General features: G+C 39.3%; 3 protein-coding genes across 4 annotated transcripts in view; all 3 read right to left on the bottom strand.

Annotated features, from left to right (window-relative positions):
• The window catches only part of LOC311062470 (uncharacterized protein), a 40815-nt gene extending 37708 nt beyond the window's left edge, over nucleotides 1–3107 (bottom strand). For both annotated transcript variants that reach the window (XM_084081526.1, XM_084081527.1), the window contains exon 1: nucleotides 2252–3107. The gene's annotated coding sequence lies outside the window, so the exon portion shown is untranslated. The remainder of the gene's footprint in view (nucleotides 1–2251) is intronic.
• Nucleotides 3108–6759: 3652 nt separating this feature from the next.
• LOC311061741 (uncharacterized protein) lies at nucleotides 6760–15910 on the bottom strand (the record flags this gene model as incomplete). Its single annotated transcript, XM_084080433.1, has 4 exons — nucleotides 6760–7065; nucleotides 8126–8201; nucleotides 11829–12085; nucleotides 15907–15910. 4 exons carry the CDS (start codon nucleotides 15908–15910, stop codon nucleotides 6806–6808), a joined length of 597 nt encoding a protein of 198 aa, XP_083936559.1. The 3' UTR covers nucleotides 6760–6805.
• Nucleotides 15911–20965: 5055 nt separating this feature from the next.
• LOC311062471 (uncharacterized protein) lies at nucleotides 20966–24464 on the bottom strand. Its single transcript, XM_084081528.1, has 6 exons — nucleotides 24219–24464; nucleotides 23173–23298; nucleotides 22902–23043; nucleotides 22732–22779; nucleotides 22605–22652; nucleotides 20966–21574 (listed from the first exon to the last, which is right to left on the bottom strand). Exons 1-6 carry the CDS (start codon nucleotides 24345–24347, stop codon nucleotides 21240–21242), a joined length of 828 nt encoding a protein of 275 aa, XP_083937654.1. The 5' UTR covers nucleotides 24348–24464; the 3' UTR covers nucleotides 20966–21239.
• Between the last annotated feature and the right edge of the window lie 2493 nt (nucleotides 24465–26957).

Here is a 26957-nt window from a genome sequence, read left to right as displayed (position 1 = left end):
CACCTTGCACACTACCATCTGTGAATAAAGTTATCCTAGGCTTAGGCTGCTTCTTCTCTAATATACCATGTCCTTTCTTAGGTTGTTTGGTTAAGTGTCCCTCTACTTGGAACTCAACCAATGGGTCACAAATCACCAACTACCATTTTCTTCGAGTCAATTATTTTCTGCCAATTTCACACTTCTTCAAACCTATTTTGACAGACATGGATTCCTCCCCTCCCGGTCCTCTCCCGGGTACGGAGGGGGGTTTCTACCATCTATTCTGTCATTGTAGGTTTCTGCATAAGCGGGCACCTCCCTATAACGGGAGAAAGCCAGCTCCCACTCTCCCGAGCTCCTTGCTCCCTGAGGGGCGTGGGGAGAGGGTCGTTCTAACTCTTCTTCTTGTATGCAGCCAAATTCGGTCTCTACCTCCTCGGCCCCATCATAGGTTTCCCCGTCAGCCATGTGCACGGTTCTTCCTTATTTTATTTATATATGTATAAATATATATATATATATATATATATATATATATATATATAGGGTTTTCTATACACACATAATACTCCTTAATGCATGTATATTTTCTATAAATACATGTCCTAGGTTTCCCCGACAACTAAGTGCATGGTTCGTCCTAAATATATATGTATATTTACAGTATATACAGATGCGGTCTGCCTACATATACACATATACTGTATATCTGCCTTAATAACACCTTTTGGTCAGGGTTTATGCCTTTTATGCAAATGGTATGCAATCGTCCTGTGGTCCCTAGATCTTTCTTTCGCGCTGAGTGATCAATTCAACTAGATCGTCTCCTTGTTCCAGGTCACGGTGCGGATACAATGGTGCAGGACGGGGGAGTTAGCCGCAATTAAACTCTTGGGGCTATACTCAGGTATCTGACACACCTATGGGCAGCAACACATTTAATTTTCACTATTTCTACTCAAACGCAAAACCTTGTTTTGAGTATGATTTTCTGTCCAATTGGTCCAGGTTTGAACACTACAAACTACGTTTTCCTCCCATTTTAAACAGGCAATTTCCTCTCCAATAAGAGGAGTGGCTGGATTTTTAGAGGAGTTCTACTAGCCTTAGTTTTTGTAGGTACTGGTTCCTAAAAATTGAACTGAGCAAAAGTTGTAGCATTTCTCCATTAAGCCACTGTCATCTCCGCAGATGATTGTGAAATCACATAACAGTGTGCTACTCCTTTTGGCAAATTTCAATGTGTTACCTCAGCTTGAATTTCGCTGGTTACTTATGACACTTCTTTCACTTCTTCTACTTCTTTCCATCTCAAAGGGGTTTCGAGGTTTAACAGGATAAGCAGCCTATCTAATACATCACCATAGAACAGTAAAATGTTTAGTGGTTAGACATGCAGTAGCCTACTCATTGCCTGCCACCACGTTGGGCGCCATATTAACCATTCCAGACCACGACTGGAGCGGCGTTCAATACAGATAGGAGGTCCCTGTCCTCAGGACAGACCTTTTAAACAAGCAACACACAGAAGTGCATAAACAGTATATTTACTTGTGGCGACGGAAGAACCACCTGTTCTCCATCATGGTGATTTCAGAGCAAATTCGACCGTGTTAGCAGGCCCGTGGCCTTCAGGGAATTAGCGGCAAATTTTTAGTCTAAGTCTGGTTACCATCTGTAAGCCCTTTAATAACTTGATCCACTACCATAATATCCAGTCCCCGACTTAAGACAAACTATGGATCTGAGGATAACACCGTTATAAGAAAGGCAGGAGGCAGAGGGGCCCCTTAAACTTACTGGCCCGCTTCAATAGGAATATCCACTTGATGAACTTCACTCACTCGATCAAGAGACTCTACTGAAACAACCTATCCTACTCCTCTGACTAGAGAAATGCACTGAAGCTCATGCGTTATATAAACCCACTACATCCCCATGGCCTACCACCCAGAGAATTATCGTTACTCTTAAATCCAGTCACACATAGGGATAATGAGCCAACACATGCAAAACATATCACTCTTTACGCCACCATGCCAACCCACAGCACATCATCATAGCACACCGTCATTGCAAAACAACTCAGTGCTCACAATTCATTGCATACCAAACATTGCACTCCAAAAACATTACTCGATACATTACTCCGCACAGCATTGCATCAAACGTTGGCATCAAACTTTGCATCAGTTACAAATCTCTACCTGTATGGGGTGTGTATTGAATGTGTATGTATGTTGCCGTAGTGTGGAATTCTCATACTCACCGAGGGCTTGGTGGTGTCCTTCAGAAGAAGCCCCTATAGTCTATTTATCTTTATAACACTAACTCAGAAAATTAGGCTTTTTGGAAGATTAAGAGCTTCCCTTTATTTGCTCAGTTCATAGTGGGATTACAGATGTGTATTTAACAATACAAAATACAAATACAAAATACCAATAGAAATGAAATCAATAATGTTTCATGTCTGTCTGGTTTCCAAATGCCTTAATTTAGGCTTGTCCTAAACTAATTTAGAATTTAGATTAAAAAGAGGAGGTTCCATTTAGATCTCATTCAGCCTGAAATACAGGCTAGTCTAAATTTGGTAATTCCAAAAATGTCCTTAAAGTAGCACTAAATAGGTTTAATCTCAAAATAGAGAAATCTACCCTTTTTGGTTTAATTCATTATTTAAGTAATATTTTACATTCTTAATTTAATTAATTATTTACCTTCTTAATTTAATTAATTCTTTACCTTCCTCCATGTGGAGCCATGACTGCTTAACATCTGAGCAAGGTGCAAGAGAAGAAGCCCCAAAAACCTATGAGCCCTGGGGGCCCAAAGGGCCCCCAACAGCCGTCCGTGTCCAAAACCTCCCAAGTCTTCCTCAGCCTCTGTCTCCCCAGCCTCTGCTGTGGTGCTCTTGTGAGCGCCCCTTTATACGGTAGTACGGTCTAAAGGAAGCTCTCCAGACATCAGTGTGTGTATGTGTGTGCATGTAGGTGACTTTTCGAAAGTTAAGAAAGTCAGTGTGTGTGTATTTGCTTGCACATAGGTGTGCATGCCTATTCTTAGAAGTCAGACGCTATAGGTGATTCTCAGAAGTCAGTGTGTCTGTATGTGGGTGTATGTGTGACTTGTCCAACAGCTACCCACACACAAAAAACGCTTACTTTGCACCTTGCACGACATCGTCTTATACCTGAGCATAATTCAGTAAATGCAATTATACTGCATATTATCAGCACTTATATGTGATTAAACTAAATCATTAATAACATCAGCTGATTTACACTTGCATGTGTGTAACATTTGGTTAAAACTATCAAATCTTGGGTACTCTTTGACCTCACTGATCAGCCATAGATGCAGGCTGTATGTCACGTACGCCGCGAGTGCAGCTCACATACAGGAAATGCACATTAAGGAAATGCAGGCCTCTGCCTGCTGCAAGCCTTCGAGTGCACCTCAGCAGTCATTTCAACCAGTCAATATCATATCTTTAGGCAAATCAAGTGATAACATAATTTAAAGCCTATATCCTAAAATGAGCTGTTCAACATAAATTACGTTCTAATACATTTCCAGATGTTCAACAAACTAAAAGTCAAAAAAGGGTGTTCAATGTTCAGGTGCAAGCAAAGAAGGAAACCAAACCCATCAGAAGAAAGAGGAGACGGTCCTCCTCCTCAAATGAGCGTGTAAATGCAAAGAAAAGGTCAAAGTTCAAAGAACGAAAAGAGAGTGAATTGCTCTTAAGAGATGTCGAGGTCGAAGACAGAAAGATTGGTAAACCTATATTTGTCAAGGGTCTCAAACATGATTTTCAGAGGTCAATGTTGGTACTAAATAAGAAGCCACAATGTTGGCAAGGTTGTTTGTATACATTCAAGGTTGTGTGCGAAGAAAGGGGTTGCTGCTTGAAGCAGTATTGTGGTTTATTTCCAAGAATATTGAGTTCCATATGGTGAATTATTTGAAAGTGAATTTAAAGTGAAATTAAATCTTAAAGATTGTGATTTGGTGGGAGTGTAACTGCAGCTATAACATCATTTTTTGTAATTATTTTGTTTATTATATTTTATTTTGGTTTCTTTATTGCTGTTTATTTGCACAATGGAACTTGGTTGTTTTGAGATCACTTTGAGCCGGAAGTGTCAATTGGTTCATGTATGCCGGAACGCTATATATGGTTCCTCTGAAATCAACGCATTATGTGGTTACACAGCCGGTGGTTTGGTGTTTGTTGGCAGCATGCCGCGAGATCAACAGGTTTGTGTGTTTTATAACCTAACTTCTAAGACAATGTTGTATGGTTTGAACATCTTATCGATTTGAATGAATTGTATTTCAGTCTGTGCGTCGCTGTGCTTCTGGTCAAGTTCATGGGCATTCAAGGAACTTATTCCCTTTGGTTACGTGCAGCAGCCAGTAAGGTGTGTTTAATGTATTTTCTTTGTTACTTTTTATTTATTGTTTAATATTTACGTTATGTTTTTGTTAAGTTTATGCTGAACCTTTGTGTTTTGTTTATTTTCATTATGTTCCCAGTTCGACGTTGGATAACTTGTGCCGTAAGAGTGCTCAATAAATCCACCAGTAAGAAAGAATTAACTGACTCGTTTTTGGCTGAAGGGAGTAATAAAAACATTATCCTCTCTCCATAAGCAGTTGTGGGAAAGTTCATGAGATATGAGGGCCTTGAGGGCAAGGCATTTATGTTAAAGGTATCTACTGCTTGCTGCTTGCGTGTTGTTGACCTGGACACCTGGCTCTGTGGAGATCAGATCTGAACTGAAGATCTGTTTTCTTTCAAACCCGATGACACTAAGGTCCGAGGGTGTGGCTTATTACTCTCATCATTCTTGTCTGTTCTTGTTTGTTGGAGCCCCCCACACTCGGAGCCCCCAACCTCACGTCCAAAATATCCTACAAAATGACCACTTTCATATGACACATTGTTGATGTATGCCTTCACAAATTTCACATGTATTTATTCGTTTTATAGCTATACATTTTTGGAGTGAATACATATGTTTAGATGCCTGTCAGATGGTCAGACAATGCTGCTCCGCAGGTCTAAGATGGAACAAACAGGTGTAGTCAAAGTCTGTGCAGTCTCATATAATTAGCTATTATTACTATAATTGCTGTTATTATTGTTATTATTACTATTAGTATGGTCATATAATGGTTTATGATTCTACACTATATAAGAGCCAGGAAATCTCTGCTTCAGAGCGTGGAACACTCTAGTGTGTCTTACAGCACGTATAGGTTGAGACAGGTCTGGAAGGGTTCAAGACTGTATGGTTTGCTCTAACTTAGAGCTGGGAATTCTCTGGATCAGAGCCTGGAACACTCTTATGTTGTATTTTATTTTGTATAATGTCATATTATGTATTTTCATGTATTTATGTATCTCCTATGGACCCCAGGAAGATTAGCTGTCACCCGGTATCAGCTAATGGGGATCCAATTAATGAACAAGAATATGATCACAGATTCTGACATTTATATTCACAATGTACGGTAAAGACAATACTGTACATATGTTGCATTTGAGATTTTATTGATTTACAAAGTCGTATTTCTTCTACAGTCTTCCAGGTGTTTGTGCTTAACTACCTAATCAATGCATGGATCAAAGCAAACAAAAATCTCACGACTGAAAATGTTTGACCAAGTCCTAATGTGTGATTTGTAAAACAGTGTGAAAGGAGCCCCCCACACTATCAGCACTCATTCCTAAACAATTAACACAATATATAAAATTATGATGTTCATGATGTTACTCTTCATTGAAAAGTAAACTGCTGATGGGAACAAGTGTTTGTAATGGATTATGGTTTAATTTGTGTACAAAAGAAAACAACGCAGGGGAGAGAATATATCCGTGCAGGTCACTCTGCTAACATTAAGAGTAGAGCAGACATATTATCAGTGAAAAACTTTCTATGGTCAGTTAGAGAGTTAGTTAACCCCAATTTATAATCTACAATTAGAATAGCACTCTAGCCTATCCTTTAGGCTACTGAATAATTTTTACGATGTTAAGCAAGGTTCCTGACTTTTATAAGAAAAAGTCTTAAGCTGCTAACAAGTATATCATACAAATATTGATGTTGTGAAACAATGACATTTTGTGGAGAAATACACAGAAGATAAGGCATCAGAACAATGGGTCTCATTCACCAATATTCTTTGTAATTTTCTTCTTAAACTTCTTCTAAAGAAAACTCTAAAGCAGTGGTTCTCAAACATTTTCTTGTCAAGGACCCCTAAATGTATATGTAGGCTACTTGGCTCCAGACCCCATCTGAAAATATTTTCTGCCAGAGACACCCATAAGAGGAGATGTGTGATTAATACGATTAATAACATTTATCAAAAAGGTTTTGAAAATAGCCGATCTACAAGCTCAAAACGGGCCGCAATATAATGCGTTGTGACCTTGTAGATCGGCTATTTTCGGAAAAAGTATAAAATAGGGTTAAAGTGGTTAAACCTTTCCTCGTTTTGCTGGGGACCCCTGGAACCCCCTCAAAGATCCCTGTGGGTTTGAGAACCACTACTCTAAAGAAATAAAAAAAAAACATTATAAATGATAAACAATATTATTGTAATTTAAATCCTATATTATACAACAGTAACATTTAAGAAAACAGAAGAACCAATTATTTAGCAAAACATAACAGCACTCAATTGTGCGTAAGAGAGCTCTTGAGTTTGTGTAGATTCTGCTCTTACCTAAGAACAAATCACAGCTAAGAAAAGATTGGTACCTACAGTATTAACCCTTCTCTGCTGTGGCCTCCTACTGGTGAGCTGAGGGCTACAACCACAGTAGTTCACTAAGGATAGGGTCCAGCTGATGAACCAGGTCAATCATTGTGGAACTCGCCTTGTTTCCCTTTCTCCGCACCATGTCGATAATTTCCCGTGCTTTTTCTGCCCTGAGAAGTTTCCCCATGGCTGAATCCATTTCATCAACGGTGATAACTTCCTCATCCAGAAGTTGGTCCAGTAGAGTGTTCAGGGTGGGCTCTGAGACTCTTTGAATGAACTCATTCCTCACAGACATCAGCCCCTTCTCTGAAAAAGGTGTGGAAGCACCTTGAAATGGGACAAATTGTAAAATTTGTGATATAATTATAGACTGATGAATGCCACTAAGCCAAAATGAATTAAGATTAGTGAATTTATTGATCAGGTACAAGAGACAAAACCTTTGGGTATAACTCACTTTTGATCACACTGTAACGGTTTGACTTGATTTTAAAGTTTGGGGTGCCAGTTAGGCCAGCTCCTAACACGATTATTGACCAGTCTAAAGACAAAATTGATTTATTCACATGAATTTACATGAACACTGCAAATGAACCAATGACTAATGAACCCTTTAACCAGGGATTGGATACCAGAAAGAAACATAAACTTTCAACTCAACTGAATAAACAACAGTGACCACAGAAAAAACTTCAATTATATCTAATTAAATTCACTTCTGTTAATGGAAAGTCCCAGCCCACACCCAGAATCCAGTCCACAGATTCCAATACACAGTTCCCACAACCTCAGTTCCACTATGGCCAATATTCCATCACAGTCATGTTCATCAAATACAGTTTGATGCCCAAAATGTAAATTGTAAGAATACAAATGATAACCAAACGTTTTAGTTGGAACAGAGTTTCTAAGTAAAAGTATGAAGGACTAGGTGTCAAATAACAGGCGGAAGAATTATGAAGAATACATAGTTAGGGTAACATTTAGCGAGCCCACAATAAATATTAAGGATAACATTAGTGTGTTCACCTTAGCAAGCCCCGCAAATAATGCATTGTAAATTTGACCACAAATTTGACTTACATATTGAGGGGCCACTATAGAGCGCTTTGACAAAAAATGCAGTTTGAAGCTCGAACCATGTTGCAGAAACATGATTTATTTTTCTTTTATCTATTTTTTTTGTTTTCCTTGTTTGCTTTTTTTCACCAAATGTGATACTCTCTCTGGAGTTGATGGGTCAATGGGTGTCAAATGGCGTTTTGATTTTCCCTGCCATTTGTCTATGATGTTGTCTCTAAACATTTTTGGGGGGTGGTTTGGTAAAAACCTGAATACTGCTCTTTTGAATTCTGTATGGCCCTACCTTGATACATTGATGCCTGGTCTTCCATCTTGAGCGACCGGAGTTTTTCAGCTAAGGTGTGCACCATCACAGGACCCTGTGAAGAGAGAGTTCAGCTGAGTCCCCATAAAATCACTTTCAGAAAGACCTAAAACCCAATACGATAACATACAGACAGTTAAAGGTAGGGTCAGTGATTTTCTTTGGTTAAAAGTAAGTGTTAAATAGCTCTATATTCTGATAGTACTCATTGCTATAGAGTGTTTGTTCAGTAAAAGGAGTCTCCTTGTCTCTCCAGCTCTTTATAAAACAGAAAATGCATTTTAGTTTCAGTTTCATTTCCAATTTTATCCAATCAGGATAGAGAACTCAATCAGGATATAGATTAAACAAGTGAAAAAAAATAAATGGGGGTGACGTGTTTTGGGGCAAGTCTTCCGTTTACCATTCACCCGTCGCTGCGTAGCAGCACGAGCGGTGCAGACTGAACATATGGCATAGGAGGTCCAACCTGGGTCCTACGACAAACTACTGGCCTTCTCCTTGTGTTTTATTTTGTTCATTACTGTAAAATTCAGTGCATCCCATATTGGTTCAAAACGGGACGATGGGACCCTGCCCTGGTCGGCAACGCAGCAAGTAACTTGGCTAATTATAATAGTAATTCCTCCGCGCTGTAGATAGGCCTTACTACTAATTAGTAGTAATTTCTAACAAGAAAAAAACAACCAACGGGATCCCGGGAACCGAAGTCAGTTCCCGGGACGGTAAATAACTTCGGGATTCCCGTATCCCGGGAATCCCGGTGTTAAACCCTAGTGTCAGGGCATTCCACATTTTGGTGGTAGAGTCGTAGAATGAGAATTTTCCCATGTTCGTTCTATACTTGGGTAGTACCAGATTGTTGCGCCCTCTAGTATTGTGGCTGTGTCACTCACTTTGGTGAAGTAGTAGTTAGTCAGGTGCAAGGGTATTGAGGGCAGTGCCCTTTTGACTTAAATAGAATAAATACCAATCCCATTTTGTATTGCTTAACCCGGTCTTCTACCCTGAGCCATCCCAGACAAGCAAAGTGTGTTGGAATTAGGTGGATCATGGGCTTTAGGCCAAGAAGTAGTCAAATCAGTTTGTTTTTGCCTAGTTTTTAGTGACATTGACATGTTGGAGAACCAAGAGGTTGACTTTCTTGATCACTTTTGATGGCATTTTCTCACCTGTCAGTTTGTTATCAAGAATACAGCACAAATAGGTAACCTCTTCTTTGATTGAGATTACAATATCGTCAACTCTGACCTTGAAATCATTTGCATTTACATTACTAAGGGAATGTTTGGAGAAACAAAGAATGGATTCTGTTTTACCAAGGTGTACTGACAGTAAGACAGTGTAATTTGGTAGCAGATTCAGTTCAGACATTCAGGCGTTACAAGACGAGGGTGAGACAACCTTCTTACTCAAAGTGTTATTGCATTGTTGTTGGAATCTCAAGACTTTCCTCCAAGGAGGACAGCCATTACTTGGCACCTAAGGTCATCAATCACCTCTGTGGTCTGGTTTGGGAAAGCCACGGACATAGACATGTCTTGCCACGGACACGTTTGTCTGTGTACGGACATGTTGATGACCTCTGGCTAGAATGTGACAGTTTGACATTGTTTTCGTTTAAGTTCCTTGCATTCACCTGTTGTGCTGCTGCGCAACAGGGCAGGTCCCCACAAGACCATGAAATTCATAGGCAGTCATAGTAGTCAATTAGAATGACATCTGCTAAAACTGACTCATATACTCATGCAGAACCATGTATAGGCCATATATTGTCACGGGTGGAAAAACTGTTCTTTTTAAAATAAATATTATTTAAAAACATACATTATTTAAATTTGTTTGTTGTTTAAAAACAATTTAAAATGGTGAAAATAGCCAATCTACAAGCTATAATTATGAATAATTAAGATATACTATATACTATATTCTAAATAGTGAAGAATCTACTCAAGTCATTATTAGTGCAAGTTCAATCACATTTAATTCGAATGAAAATAACTTGTGGGGAAATTACATAAAATGTGAATCTAATGTGATTAATATGACCCCTAAATCCAGGGCTGAATGTGACAAATATTGAGACCAATAAGCTATGACTTTGTACAAATATTGGTAATTTGCCAACACATTATTTTGTGAAATAAATGGGTTATATTTCACAGCTACAGTAGTTAAAGTATTCTTGTACTATATTAAAATGAAATCATCCTTAAGTTAAATTCATAAATGTCCGTGGATTTAAAAATCATTGTTTTATTTAATGGCCTTCCTGCCCTGGCATTTGGCCTTTGTGCCCTCAAAAAACTGTCAACACCAAGTAGCCTTGCCCCTAAAATGACGAAATTACAGGCCTGATGCTGAGCAGCTTGAAGCAGCTGGTCTGAGGCGGAGACAAAGATTCTGGGCTTCCTGAAGGCGTTGACTCAGCTTGACTGATCAGCAGGGCATCCTGATATAGGCCAAACAGACCAGACCCTCTGCTTGGCTTATTGTGGAGACTTCGCAGGGCTTCCCATGACATTTGTGCAAAGCGTTACATTTGTGCTGTATAGTCGATAGAGGTTACAACAAAGGTAAATGCAAAGGCAATTTTTTGCCTTTGCATTTACCTTTATACCCTCTTTTGTGACATGAAATGTAAACATAATGAAGTACAACGTAGCCAATGTTAGAAGAACCCTGACTAGGCCGGTGCCCAAAGGTACCCTAGTATCCATAAATAAAGTTGCAGTCCGATGTATGGACAGTTCAAATAGGGCCTAAAACATGTATTGTAACATACATTAGGTTTATATGTCATTCTATACGGCAGTTTTCTTCTCTGCAATTGGACCTATGACCTATGACTCAGACACAGACATAACCTATATAATTTGTTTGTGTTCTTTGATTGATCTCTCTTCCCCCTCCCCCCCTCTTCTTCTTCCCTTTCCTTTTTTTCTATGGAAATAACAAAAGGATAGAACACAAAAACAAATTTCACTGAGTTTTTTGAGGTGAGTGAAAACACTCGAAAATCACTGGCAGTGGCATGGCAAAATTATGTTTTATTTCTGGCAGTCAAAGAGTTAATAGGAGAGGCAGTTGTAGGTTCAACCTTTTACTTATAATTGACTGCTTCATTCTGAAGTTGTTTTTAGTTTTTAGCTAGAGAGCTAATTTATTCTCCATTTCTGCTTCTCCCACATCCGGTTGTGGCATCGACCCGTGGCTTTCCTTCCGGTCCATCCGCAATACATTGAATTAAGCCCATTTAATCCCGTCAATTAAAGTACTTTCTCGTCACTTTTTATTTATTTAATGACTTGCGTTTATCATTTGTGTTTGTATTGTTCATATAATTTACCGTGTTTAGTGTTGTCTGCAACACAACGTAACGTGTGTTGTTGTTAGCCAGTCTGCTAGCTCTCTAGGCTAATGCAGCTTGTAGGCAAATTATATTAAGCCATGGCTCAAAATAGTAGCGCAAGACAGCTTATTTCCGGTTCAGGCCAAATGAAGATGCAGATGTTTCTCAAACATGTTACATTTTGACCACTCTAGGAATATGAAGCTTGTTGACCGCATGCTGTCACAATGGTTTTTATTTTCAATATTCTCTCCTTTTCTACATTCCCTGAGGTGGGTAATTAGAGTTTCGACCAGTATAGTTTTCAAATGAAGGAGGATAAATTCTGACCTGTGCTGGGTCCTGGATGGTCAGCAGAGGATGTTTCTTATGACGCCCAGTGGACTGACAGTCAGAGCACAGGTCATAGTCAGGACACAGTGTACACTTAAACCTGATCCCGATGATACTTTCCTCACAGCCTTCACAGATTAAGCCATGGTGCACCTTGGAAGGATTGGGGCGGCGGGTTGGAACAGGATTGCTGGAGGAAGGGGTTGTACCACAGAATTTACGATGATTCTTCTTTCTTCTTTCTTCTTTCTTCTCTGGAATACAAAAAAATCATTATCAGTAATGATTGAGTAAAAAACTATAAAACCTATATTGTGTTCTGATACACAGTCTGTATTGCGCGCGTGTCTGTCTGTCTGTCTGTCTGTCTGTCTGTGTGTGTGTGTGTGTGTGTGTGTGTGTGTGTGTGTGTGTGTGTGTGTGTGTGTGTGTGTGTGTGTGTGTGTGTGTGTGTGTGTGTGTGTGTGTGTGTGTGTGAATTTACAGGATCCTATTTTGCGTGTCTTAACTGTTTGGCTGCCAGTCATATTTTGCAATGGCCCACATTCCCAATGACGAGAATGACAAGATTTTGTTTTTTCTGTGGTTTTCCACTAGATGGCGCTGTCCGCTCACCTATGGGTCACCGTTTGGCTCCCAGCGAAGGAGAGGATCAGCGGGTACGTGATCGCAAAACAAACAGCCCGTCTGTTGCTTTTTGGCGAAAACAGCCTACATTCAACTGGCCACAACTATGGAATGGATGATCGTGGCGGCTCGCTCACCCCCCCGATTCTACGAGACTCGGATACGTCTTTTAAAGCGATCAGGGGATCGATCATGCTGGAGATAAATATTCTATGATTTCTCAAAGGTGAGTGAAAACACTCGAAACTCGCTGGCAGTGGTGTGGCAAAATTACCCTCCAGGTCTTAAGTTAAGTCACCTGGTACTTAAAGTAATACAATGCAGGTCAGGCCGTTCGTTTATTCCTCCATTACCCAGAATTCACCGGAAGACGGAAGCGTTTCAAAAAGCGTTCTTTTAATTGTTTTATACTATCTGTGGATCGTTTCTCTTAGCCAGTGGAGCTTTAGTTACCGTGAGCTGTGTTTTCTTTTTCTGTTGTTTTTTGATCTTCAAATCCTACATCTCTTAAAAACAGATTCCTTTTTGTTATTAGCGTGGTAGTTCCTGCGCAAACAGGAAACCGGTGCGGTAGTTCTTGGCCAAACAGGAAACCGGTGCATTTCCGTTTCCGTTTTCCGGACGGATGACGTCATTTTCGCGGGAAAGGCTCACCGAGCCACCTTTTCAATAGAAATTATAATAGAAAAGACTTTGGGGGTGAAATTCATGGAGTGGGTGTTGCGAAACATTTGCCACTCACAAAAGATATACAATTTAACTTTAGTTTTGTTGAAAAAGTTACCTAGTATTACTTTAAGACATGCAAAATAAGGCCCACAGTGTCACAATCAATGTCATTAAAGCTATAGTGGGCAAAATTCATTCCAGTGCATGGTTTAATTTCATGCCAGTACGTCAAACGGGGCATGACTTTGAGAATTTTCAATTTAAACATTCTTCAATCTATTGCTATTGCGTCCCCCTTTGGCCAATCAGTGTACGATAATTATTTTTCCCATGTGGCATGCCCCTCTACCATTCTGCCAAGATGAAAAGTGATGTTTTAACTGCCAAAAACTGCTGAAGAAAACTAAGAAATAAAATGACCACAATAAATGTGCTCTCTAGCGCCCATATTGTTTTAATGGGCCAATAATGGAGGGCCAGCATACACCATTGTGTGGTGTCACGTGAAAGCATTTGTAAGTATTTGCATTTTTATGAAGCTACACCAGGGCTTAATTTGTGCCGGAGCTCGGCTCCGGAACCTGATTGCTGCACTCTGGGAAATCAAGAGGGTGTGCCGTCTTATCAAATACATATACAATACAATACAATATTTTTATTTTAGGATATTTATAATTAATTGAACTTTCATATTTTCCCCTCAATGTCCCTTTCTGCAATGGAAAAGGACCATGGATGAAATGAAACCAAGTTTGTAAATCATCACAAATTAAATACTTTAATTTGCTGTTAGAAAAATGGTTGCGCCCGTGAGCTGAGTGATCTGACTCCTACGCTCACTACGTTAGTTGCAGAAGGCCTCATGTCAAAGTAGTTGTCAATGTTTACAACTTGATGAGAGGGCATGACTTTTAGTCAGATTCATGAGCTCCGGCACCTAATCATTTACAAATTAAGCACTGAGCTACACCCTCTCCATTACAATATTCATTGGCTCACTTCATTTTTAGCGGTGCCAACCGCTCTATACGTGGCTTTGACTCGGTGTCTGTGTGTCTGTGTGTCTGTGTGTCCGTCTGTGTGTCCGGGTGTCCGTATGAGCCCGGGATGAGCACGGCAAAGAAGCAACACATACAAACACACGCACACACGCACACACACACACACACACACACACACACACACACACACACACACACACACACAGACTTGGAGATTGCCTATGCCATCTCAACTCTCATTTGCCACACGTGCCACCGGTTATCAAAGAGGGGTCCAGGGACCCCCAGGGACGTCCGCCCGTATGAGCACGGGATGAGCACGGGATTTTAAACAGCTATAACTCCAGTTTGCAGCATGCCACCAAGTCCAAATTTGGTATGTGGACTTAGACCACCAATACGGGCCGAGCATGAATTGCTCAAGCCCCGCCCCCTCTGTCTTCCCATTGGCTGGCCTTTAAACAGCCATAACTCAAGTTCGCAGCATGCTACGGAGTACAAATTTTGGACATGGACTAAAACCACCAATAGGGACTAACTGTAATTACTTAAGCCCCGCCCCCTCTGTCTGCCCATTGGCTGGGCTTTAAACAGCCATTATTCCAGTTTGCAGCATGCTACCAAGTACAAATTTGGTAAGTGGACTCAGACCACCAATAGGGACGAACTGAAATGAGTTAAGCCCCGCCCCGAAGGCACCGCTTCCTTCACACAGGGTGTGATTTTTTTTTTACGTCCAGTTGTAGACTTTGGCTACACCCGTTTGTTCAATTGTAGACCTGCGGAGCAGCATTGTCTCACCGTCTGACAGGCATCTGGACACATGTATCCACTCCAAAATGTATATCACACTAATAAATAATCCCTGTGAAAAGATAACATTTATAAACTCATTTAAACAAACCGCTTTAACAGTCATTCGGTTAAGCTTGCAGATCTGGCTGCATTGGCTATTTGAAAGCACAGCATATCTACAAGCTCACAACGGGTCGCATCGCGACGAGTTGTTTTCAGACATGAGATTTATCAATGCTCCGAACAAATGTACGCTAGGATTGGCTGTATAGGATCGCTTCGACGTTGGTGTACGGCCGAATTTATGGAAAAATATAAGCCGTTTTTTACGCTCCATCGATAAATGAGGGCCATTATCTGTAAGCAAGTTTCATGGTTGCAGGTCAAACGAGGCATGACATGTGCCTGTTCAAAGTTCACATTTTCAAGGGCACCGATTGCTGAGTGGTTAAAGGGATATTTCACTTTCAAACATGTTTGGGGTCATTTTAAAGTCTACTCTGCCTTTAGTGAACCCCTCAGTTTTTATGTTGCTTAATTCAGTATTTAGATATTTGACATTCATTTTATCAGACACGCCCCCTTCCTATATAAACCCATTGTAACTTCAAACGCCATTTTAACCATGATAGATTAATTGAAAACACCTGTCCGTCCTTGGTTGTGGTGACTGCAATCTGGAGGGGCCGTGTTTTTTCAATTGCTTTTTTGATACATTTTTTATAACTCTTTGGAAAAAATTCAATAAATGAAAAAGTAATTGACCCCCCCCCCCCCTCAAAAAACATCCCCCCCTTCACATTTTACACTTTTTGGCAGGACCCTCTACCATACTGCAAAGTTTCATAAAAAATATGCTCTGCATTTATGTACAGTAGTTAGGGGCAAATAATCATTGTAATACAACTGCAATATTCATTGACTTAAGAAGGCTTCATTTTTTTATACAGTATATGGATCTTACAAAATGTGCATACATGTACCCATGTTTAACTTCTGTTGATCTACCTTTTCTTTTGGTGGGTGTTGACACAGCATGTGAAAATTTCTCCACTAGATCATTCCTTTCTATCTCCTCCAGAACCCCCATCATGTACTTCAGACTGTCAGCGCCGTAGGTCTGATTTATCTTAGCACTGGTGTCCAGCCTGTCAAGTTTCTCCAGCTGGGGATAGAGGATCCGCTTAGGGATCCGTTCATCTTCAGAAAGATGAAACTTGAACAATTTGAAGTCTTCGTCTCCCAGCTCAACCAGAATAGTTTTGATGTTGACTGACTGTGAAGTTGCCATGGTTGCTCCCTGGTAGGCTACAAACAGAGGAAGAAGTGACAACAGGTACACAGTAAAAATTGAGACTTTGGATCAAAGTAAAAAAAATGCTTCAACTTGTTACAATACAAGTTATTATTTGAGTTTTTCTCAACTTGAAAATTACCCTTCTCCAAAGCAAATATATTCACTTACTTTAAATTAGATAAGTTATTACAACCAATGAATATTTCTTATTATAATTAAATCACAATTTTTACTTAAAGCAATGTACTCTCTTTACATGCATTCTTTCACTTTTGTTTAAGGTTATATCTATATCTTAAGTTACCATAAGTTAAGAAACTTCTTACAACCAATGAATATTTTAAATTTGAACCAAATCATGAATTCTCTTTGAATGAACTTGTATTTTCGCTTTTATTTAAGCTTATATCTTAAGTAACTACAAAGCAAAATGATGTATAAAACAAAGTATTCTTTTCTCTTTAACAAAAACTAATGCGTTTGCGTCAACCTGTTACAAGTAAACTGTATACTTTACTACAAGTTGAAAAATACACTTGAAATTACGAAGAGACAAATTTATATTCAACATTTATTATGGCGTCTTCCTGAGAACAAATACCATGAATACAAAAAATCGGAATCATTTTAACAAAGTGCCACTTGCATGTGCACGATATACATTCACTTCTGAGTCTGGCACACCCAACAAATCTCAGATCCAATAAAATAACGCTTGCACACAAAGAAGTGAGGTAGAGGCAGTCAGAGAGACAGGGTGAGATGAAGAGAGAGAGAGAGAGAGAGAGGCAAAGAGATGCATACATTTTTCGAGGCAAAAGTGCTACGGTAAAACATTAGCCCTAAACATGGCAACAGTACATTTGCTAGGGCAAAGTCTTATACAGTGCCAGATTAAGACAACAATGCAAAAACCAAAATCCACATGTCTGTAACAGTCATGTGGAACATTTAACATACAATATCTGCAGTGATATTAAAAACAAATTTCAAGGAAAACATTCACAATTGTCATGAAGTCCAGGCAAAGGTATTTTACACATTCACAAATTGCCTGCCAATAACATGACTGGCGGACCATTTTGAACACATCTTTGCCATTTGCTAGCTGCCAATGGAGTGTTACCTCTTCCTTAAAAATAGCAAAGCCTTAAGGCTATATTAGTCTAACCCAGTCTGTCTCACAATCAGTCAGTCAGTAATCCTATCAGTCTGTAACAGTAAACAGTCAGTAAACCAGTCAGTCTAACAGTATACGTAAGGCTCTACTAAATCAGCAATATACAAGATCAATGAAATGGCAGTCTCAGAAAATATTGGGGGGAAAAAAGCTTGTAAACTGGACTGAACCCAACAAATACTGTAGCTCCTGCAAGAAGTCATCAACAGCCACACCAGAGACAAGAAAATCATGCTCCAACTTAACCCATTTTGGGGTGGGAACCCCTATTTGTAACTATACCCTTTCAGGACGGGAACTCCTTTTGGGGTTCCTGTTGCTATATACAGTATATATCAACATACATTTGTTGTATGTACAGTATATAGCAACATACATTTGTTGTAATGTTTGAAGTTTTTCAGAAAACTTAAAAATATTATAATAATTTAGAAGCCGTTTTTAGAATCGGCCTCAGGTCTAAATGGGTTAAATAAAACTGAGGCAAATTTACACTATAGAACAGGACACATCTTCAACATTTTGGACAGAAGCACTTGACTCATCATCTGAAATATTCTCCTGCAATTCATTGCTTGAATCTTGAGAGGGATGACTACGTTCTGGCCTTAAACTCTGAGCAATGCCAGGCTCTAAATTAAATCATTTATAGAAGATGCCTTGTGTTTTCTGGACTTATGAGTCTTGAAGGCTCCATAAATATTTGTCTTATATGGGCACCCTTGAAAAATACATTCAACCGTTTCAAAAGTTTGCAGCTATGCTGTCCAATGTGGTGCCAATAGTCTTTCAAAGTTGTGCTTTGTTTGTATGCACACAAAAGGCATGTAAAAGTTGTCAGTTCAGCCTTTTCAGTGGCAAGTTGAGGGTGGCTTGTGGACAAATGACTCTTAAGGGCATTCCAGGTCTTAAACGAACAAGGGCAGGTTACATATGTGCATGGGCATGACGATTTAACAGTTTAAAAATTTTAACAGATGCTGTCCAATGTGACGCAAATCTATCAAAGTTGTGCTTGTTTGTATTCACACAAAAGGCATGTCATTCTTTTACAAATAAAAACAAATTCAGGGAGAGAATGTTTTAACCCATTTAGACCTGAGGCCGATTCTAATAGTGCCTTCTAAATCCTGAGCTATAAGTCTAAATCCTGACCTAAGTTTTCTGAAAAACTTCAAATATTTATTCAAAAATTAAAAAAAGGTATAGTTACAAATAGGTGTTCCCGCCCTAAATAGTTAAACGAAATGTGTGTGATTTGTAAGGCTCACATTTAACCTTGCTGTGTAAATAGTTTACACAAGATCTTGCAAGGTTCTGTACCCTTTGGACATCTTTTTGCTCTATGTCCATGAGGCTCTGTTAAAATCGAAAGAACATTCAATTCCGTCCCATTTTGGCTGGTTGGCTCAAAGGCTCCATCTCTATCCATCTAATTATTTTACAAAAAAACAAATGAAGGGACAGTATGTTTTAAACGGAATGTGTGTGATTTATAAGGCTCACACTTAACCTTGCTCCAAGTAAAGATGTGATTTGTAAGGCTCACTTAACCTTGCTCCAAGTAAATGTGATTTAAGGCTCAGAATTAACCTTGCTCCAAGTAAAGGGTCAGGGTGTGTTTTTTCGATAACAATAACGATACATTTTTTATATATTTTTTTGAAAATGAAAATAATTAAATACAATAAAAAATAAAAAATTAAAAAAAAGTAATTGAAAAAACACGGCCCCCTCGCGTATTAGGAGGTGATGCGTCTAAAAATGGAGTTTGAAGTTATAATGGGTTTGTATAGGAAGGGGGCGTGTCTGATAAAATTCATATTATCAAATATCTAAATACTGAATCAAGCAACTTAAAAACTGTCTGGGGGGCTCACAAAAGCCTGAGTAGATGATAAAATGACCCAGTTTTTTGATTTATTAACAGGACACCAAAAAGCACCCTACAGTAATGTTGACCCACATAACTTGAAAAAACGTCAAATTTGATACAATAGAATTAAGGGTCAAATTCAATAGAAGTCACATTAAAAGAGCTTTTAATCATTGACAAAAGGGAACATTGTGTAAAAGCAGTCATAACTCGAGTAGCAATAGTAGTAGGCTAATATATCAATATTAGTCTTAGCAGTACAAGTAGTTCTGTCCTTACCTCAGTGGAGATTGTAGGTTGTAGAAAGAAACAATCAATACAGCAACTCAGGTGTCTGTCTGTCTGTCTGTCTTTCTTACTTTCTTTTGTCCCTCGAAAATAGTGAATATTATGTTAACTATTTATCTATCTATTTACTGTTTCTGTCTCTCTGTGTCTTGGCCTGTAGAAGAGAAGACGTATAGGAGAATGCATCCCATTCCCCTCCCAAATGCCCCCTACCACCGAAAGTCTGTACTATTAATTAGATGTAAAGACAGCATGGTGCACTTACGTAGCCTACCCTAGGCTACGGTGGTTAAATGAGGTATCATCGCCCTCTGCAGGCTTATAAGCTCAGTTCATAAACTGTCTACTGTGTAGAGTCAACACCATGAAAAGGCAACATTGAGTCATTCCTTTTGGGTCACAAGAATCTATTTTTAAAGGCTTTTTACCTTAATCTTCGAATCAGAAATGATCTTGCTTTTTTTCAGTAGACACCAATTTGTCCCCCATGGCCCTCGATGAAAGAGGACTTGAGATATGACTACTAATTATTTTATTTTGTATCCATATACATTATGCTATTCACATAAAGATGTATATGTGCTTTATTGCTGGTCATGTTTTGTTTTTAATACATTCATAAATGATTAATCATTAATATATAATTGTATATACAAATATGGATTTAATGCCTGCAATGGGAAAATATGTTCTTTTGCAATTTAAATATGTCCTTAATGTTGTGGGCTATTCAGAAAAGTAATACACATTGGTAAAATTTTCCCTCAAATAGTCCAGATCGTACCCGCTTGGTGGAATGCATTTATGGCACCCCTATGGCCAGAGGTTTTGATACATTCTATAGAAGCTCTTTCAACATGTGATTCCAATTTGGGTAGGATGTATTTTGCATGCATAATGTTGTGTTTTTCCTATCTACCAAACGTACTTAACGTAGCCAATCGGAATGGAATTTGAAAAATCCATCTTGATCTCATGAATCCAGAGAGTATATATGTAAATTAAATCTGTAGTAGTTTACCTAACCTTTTCTCTGGCTGAACCAGGACATGATGACGTGTGATTCATACCCTGTGTTGCTGGAATTTATAATGTAAGGACGGTTGACCATGTGAGACTTGGTGTAAGGAACAGCACGGCCTCTCAAGAGTGCTAGCAGGGATTTTAGACTTGTTAGTCTTGTTTTCCGCTCGCCTAACTGTATTAAACCAGGAATATGTTTTCAATCAAATTTTGTATGGCCTAACCATAAATCAATGCATCTCTAAGTTAACCAACAAGCTGAAAGAAAGAATGAATGAAAGAAAGAAAGAAAAAAAGAAAGAAAGAAAAGCTAATCACCGTCAATCATAAGCATGTTTTATCAAAATCTGTGAACAATAAAACAATGGTACAGCGCTTCAGTTGTAAAAATAAATAAATATATATGTATATAAAAAATAAAGAGCCAACAAATAAAAAATCAACAAACACAGAATGTATTCATTCACAAGAAGGTCACCTTATGAGTGGGTCTTGTCAAAAATGTGTCTGAACTGATGTACATTATTATTTGAAATCTGAAGAATGCCATATGTTATACCTGACCAATAGATTTGAGATCCTGACGATCACATTTCTCATCATGATAAAACATTAGGATCCTCAGCAACACAGAGTTCTATTTAAGGACGAATCAAGGTTTGCTCAAACCCAGCTCTTCATAAAGGGTGGGATCCTCTTGATAAAGTCCGACAATTGTCTTTGAACATCCTTTGTTCCCTTTCTTCTTCACCATGTCGATGAAATGGCGTGCTTTCTCTTCCCTGTACTTCTCCGATCTGATAGAGGTCATCTCTTCATCGTTGAGAACATTCTCGTCCAACAGGTTGTCCATCAGACGATTGAGCACAGGCTCCGTCACTCGCTTAATGAACTCTGACCGCATGGTCTTAAACTTTTCCACTTCCTGTGATGATGTCATCATCATTGGCATGTTTAGCTGACTCGGGCCACTGCCTGCATGGTACTCTGGAGGTAAAAGTATGTCTTGTTTTCAGTTACAATTAATATCCAACATTAAACTGTCTGAATGACATAAACTGACCGACTAAATGACTGACAGGCTAACTGACTAACAGAGAGACCACCTGGGGCCTGTTCCTCAAAAGGTGAATTAACTAAGCCTGGACTTAAGCCAAATCCAGACTTGACAAAGTCGGGTCCATATAAGCCTCGTTTATTCCTAACTTCACAGCTAAATTGCCATGGTAACTAAGGTAGGATTGCTTCAATTCTCTTTTGAGGAATCGGCTCATGGCTAAACTTAGCTCGGGTGAACTGGCTAAACTAATCTTCAAGCTAATTCAGCTTTTGAGGAACCGATTCAGCCCTAATCCTGGCTAAATTAAGCCAGGATAGGTGTTAAAGCCAGGCTTAAGCTTTAATTCTCTTTTGAGGAACAGGCCTCTGGTTAATAGACTGACTCACTGACTGACTGACACTGACCAACAGACGGAATTGAGCCTTTTAAAATTGCATGCATATTTTAACATAATTAATATATTGGGAGTACATGAATTGTACTGCCAATAATGCCTCTACCAGCGGTATTGTATGTGCAAACACATTGAACCTTAGTGTACTTATGTGTGATTAAATTATGTTTGTAAATGAGCTGCTTGGAAATTATTTCTATGCTATCTTTTGCCAGCATTCTTTGGTCCAACGAGTGTCTTCACCAGTCAATCATCACAACAATTGCAGCACCTTAACAATGTGGACATTTGCACCCTTAAAACAAGACCATGGACTGGTCTTGTTTTAAAGGTTGTAGTTATCTCAAATTAATCAATAAATGAAATTATATCATACATAATATATTTTTCATAATTAACCAGTATATACTTTGTCGTGTGACAAATAGTGAAACTATCCAATCTAAAAGTGTTGCAATGTGAGCTTGTAAGTCTACTATTTTTGCTATTTTACTATTTGAAAGTTTATGAAAAATGGTCAAAGGGATGCTAGGTTGAAAGTGGTTAAGGAAAAAGAAAATCACCTGGCTCATGGAAGGAACAACTCTTACTGAGGATTCGCCACTTTCTGGCTGTAAGAGAGATATAAATTACTGTCTGGTTCTATAATGCTTATATCAACACAAAGAAAATGTAATTAATCATGCTTACACATATTCCATTTGATTAGCCTTTTCTTTGTCCTGCCCACCAAGTCACCTGACATGAGCAAAAAACATAGGCATCATCATTCAGAAATACACTGCAAAGTTACAAACGTATGATCAAGCACAAATAAACACTTCAAATTCAAGTAGACGGGTGACTCTGTACATAGGTACCCTTTCGAATGGTTGCAGACCATGCAGTATCTTCAGTACCACTTGCTTTAAGATGCAATCTGAAGGGAGGTGGCTGCTGCACCTCATAGAATGCTTCAAAGTAGCCTTTCAACATAGTTTCTGCCATGGTGAATTTCAAGTCCTGCACAGACATATAATATGAATAATCAACTTGTCTCACAAATTCATTATAAATACATATACACATACATGTTATTGGCTACACATTTACAACTTTTAACATGCATAATGGTAAACTGAATGTACACACCTCAGGTTCAATTTCCCCTCTTTGCTCACTCATGAGATGGTACTTCATCTCTACCAGTGTACAGGTGGGATTCTTCTCAACTCTACTGTAACGCCTCCCTGAGTTGCGCAACTCCATGAATACGTCCTGCCACACACAAGAACAACAGATGAACAAGGTGGTGGACAAAAGAAAAGGAGGGACGAGAAGAGGCAGGAAAGTAGGGAAGGCAAAAAACGAAACAAAAAGAACAGTCAGATCCTCCAAGCCTGTCAGGTTAAACTTATCAATACTCAAAACTGAATACCAAAGTACTAAAGTATTAGTCAAAATAAGGTGACATAGCACAGCAGTTAATACATACAGTAGAGTGACTGGGACAGAGCAGAGAAAGCGCTCAGATCGGTGAGAGCGGTAAATATGTCCTGAAGCAGCAACGCCATGAGAAGCTGGTAGTACTAATCTGTTTCTGGAAATGCCAATTTAATGTTTGTGTACAACTAGATGCTAGAGTAGGAAGGATAACATTTTAGCCCTTTATGCAGTAGGTTGTAGCAAATAAGTTAAGTCAATTCTATAACTACAACACCATAAAGCCTTAGACATTAGATACCGAGAGAATGTATAAAATAATAACCTGGGTTACGAATTATTGACATTATTAACAATAATTACGTTAATTTTCAGGTGAGCTCCTTTGCACGTAAATATTATAATGATTATGATGAAGACTTTGTTATGATGATCATCATTATCATTACACCATACTCTGTTATTTATGGCCCAATGCTAAACTATAAATAATTTGGTCCCCACTCCTTTCGGGTATGTTTGTACATAGGCCTATATGAGAAATTTGTACACACACCATTTACCCATCCTATTTATTAGGGGCAGTGAGCGCTAGTATAGCACTCGGGGAACAGACAGGGGTTAATTGTCATGCTCAGGGACACTTCCGACACATAGTCCACTTCTGTTTACCCACTCAGCTATGGCCACCCGATGGAAACTGGAAGCAATTACGGTATGCAATGTTTCTGTCTCCATCTTGGTTCCCTTCTCACCTTAATATACGATGAGTTGTTGACGGTAAGGTAGATGCGGAACATGTGACTGTTGTCACTACTGCACAGATCCTCGTAGACCAGTACCGCTCCATGGGTATCTTCTGGCTTTCTGGCCTCTGTCGTCATGACGATGGAAGCAACAGGTGACAGGGAGGACACTGGCCACTTTAGATGGCTGCCTGAGTACTTGACTCTCTCAATGACGGGATGCTTGCCAGTGATGTGTAGGACACCAAATACAATGTCATTAGTAGAGGCAACAAGACAACATGCATTGTAACCAAGAAGCAGAAAATAGACTATGTATTTTCTCACAAGCCAGGCACAGGGAGTGGGGGAGCTGGATGGACTTCAGTGCAGAAGATGCATCCTTGTCAACTGTCTGCATGTTGAATATGGGGCCAGCAATCCTCCAGGGGTACGGGAGGAAATTGCAGAACTTGGACCAGGACAAGATGGAATAACGCACCAGAACTGGCTCCATCGACTCAATTATCAGGCCTGTGAACGCACACTCATATACCCCCTCTCCTTCCAGCTGAGCCCTAAAGTACACACGCACACGCAATGTCACACACACACACACACACACACACACACACACACACACACACACACACACACACACACACACACACACACACACACACACACAATCAAAAACGTATCAATAAGGAGTAAGAACAGATTTAAACCAGAACATACTGTATCTATGGATGGTGGTGATGTCCAGACTCACTGCAAGCGACCTCGGGAGAGCTTCTCAGGAACGATCCTCTCATTGCCGTAGCTCTAACAAGCAAACAAACACAGGATATACGTTATAATCATCAAAAGCCATACATACATCAAGAAGAAGAGTATCTGCTGCTGGCAAACTGACCTGCTGGACATGTTTACATTTTTCACAGCATGATCTTAAGTACACCTCATCTGGGGGGGACAAAACAATTGTTACACATACAATAAATTGGTGATATTAGACAAACTAGTGTGTACAGTACAGTATGTTTCCCACTGAAAAGCTCAACTTCATGGCCAGGGGTTGATTATGAGCAGCAACATGAGTCAAAATGATGCCAAATGATATCATGTGAAAGTGGCCATGATGCTGATGCATTCCAGTTTGTTCAGGCATACATTTGTTTTGCTCTCACCAGAATCCTCATCCTCCTCTTCCTCCTCTTCCTCTGATAAGCTATTTACAGACAGCACCTATGAATGATGAGGCACAATTATTAAACTTTTGACAAACTTGTTCATCATCCCAAAACAGACACAATAACTGGGATAATTCCATATTTTGGATTCAGCCAGTCGTAAGACAGGGCTTGATATCAACTTGATATCAGCTTGGAACAACAACAAAAATGTAGGACCACTCACCAAGATGTACAGTAAGAAGCACCAACATGTAATAGCTTTTTTTAATAAAAGAAATCACACCCTGTGTGAAGGTAGCGGCGCCTTTGATACATTTTGTCATCGATATGTGTTTATAATGTGTTTATAGCCATGTATCACGTGAAGCTTGACAAATCACTTTGTTGACGGGTCTGACCAATCAGAACGTTGACGGTGAACACGGACAAAGTCAGGTATAGAGCAGGATCCGCTCTATACCTAAAGGTAGGTATAGATCGCCGCTAAAAAAAACAATATACCAGTATGGTTCATAGGCCTAAGTAAGATACATTGATTAAGCAGGATTTAAGATGTAAACTCATGGCCCTCTTCCATCCATTTTTCACTGAGACTGAGGCATCAAACATTTCCAGAGGAGGAGGGGGGGGGGCTATTGGATTGTCTATTATTATGTGCATGGACTTGAGAGTTAGTCAGTCACAAAATAAAATATCCATTGGAAGATGTGGGAAACATATTGGAGAGATGAAAGAACTCTTAGCTCTATTACTTTTTTATACAATAAAGCCAGAATTCATTTTATATTTGCATTCAAAATGGATGCTCTGAAGGTTTTGTGTAGAACTTAGCAGAGAACAGCAATCAATTCACCAGCTCAGCTACTAAATGTTTATCAAATTATTTACCAATTATTTATCATTTGTAAATCACTTAGATTGGTCAATACAGTATGTCCATTGTCCCAGTCTTTGTCTTTTATGGATATACAGGTAATATTCTTTTACCTCTGTCTTCAGTTTCTCATCAGGGGGGACAGAGGATGTTGACCCACCTTGCCCCTCCTGGGTCAATGATGAACAACCTAACAAATTAGAGGAAAAGTCACGTTGTGCTGTTAAGGCACTAGTCACAAATAATTAAACAACAATACCTATTTTTAAACACTAGTAACACATTTCTATTGTAAGCGTGTTAAGAAATAGATCCTTGGTCAGGTGTGTACTGGAGGTGGGGCGCGGTGGTGCGCCGCTCCACTAGTTGTGAGCTGCACGTGCGCCCGCACATGCATGGATGGACATGCACGGGCATACCCGTGAGAGTACTAATGTGTGCGTCTACTAACCAGAGCCTGCCCCTCACTTTATCAAAAGGAGTATTTACCTTAATGTGTGAACACATCTGAAATGGACATTCTCCTGTTGCATGCTACATGTGTAAACGGCCAACACCGGACAATGTCCGACCAGATTCCCCGGACATTTTCCAGTGTTCATATGAGAAAGTGGCTATAAGCCACGTGAGGAAGACTATAAAGAAGTCTCTGAGAACTTAGTACAGTGTTCTTGGGAAAGAAGGAGAGAGGAGTACTTG

This window comes from Gymnoscopelus microlampas (genome assembly GCF_963454915.1).
Source record: "Gymnoscopelus microlampas genome assembly, chromosome: 15".
NCBI classification, from domain to species: Eukaryota; Metazoa; Chordata; class Actinopteri; order Myctophiformes; family Myctophidae; genus Gymnoscopelus; species Gymnoscopelus microlampas.
This window is presented reverse-complemented; position numbering and strand designations above follow the sequence as displayed.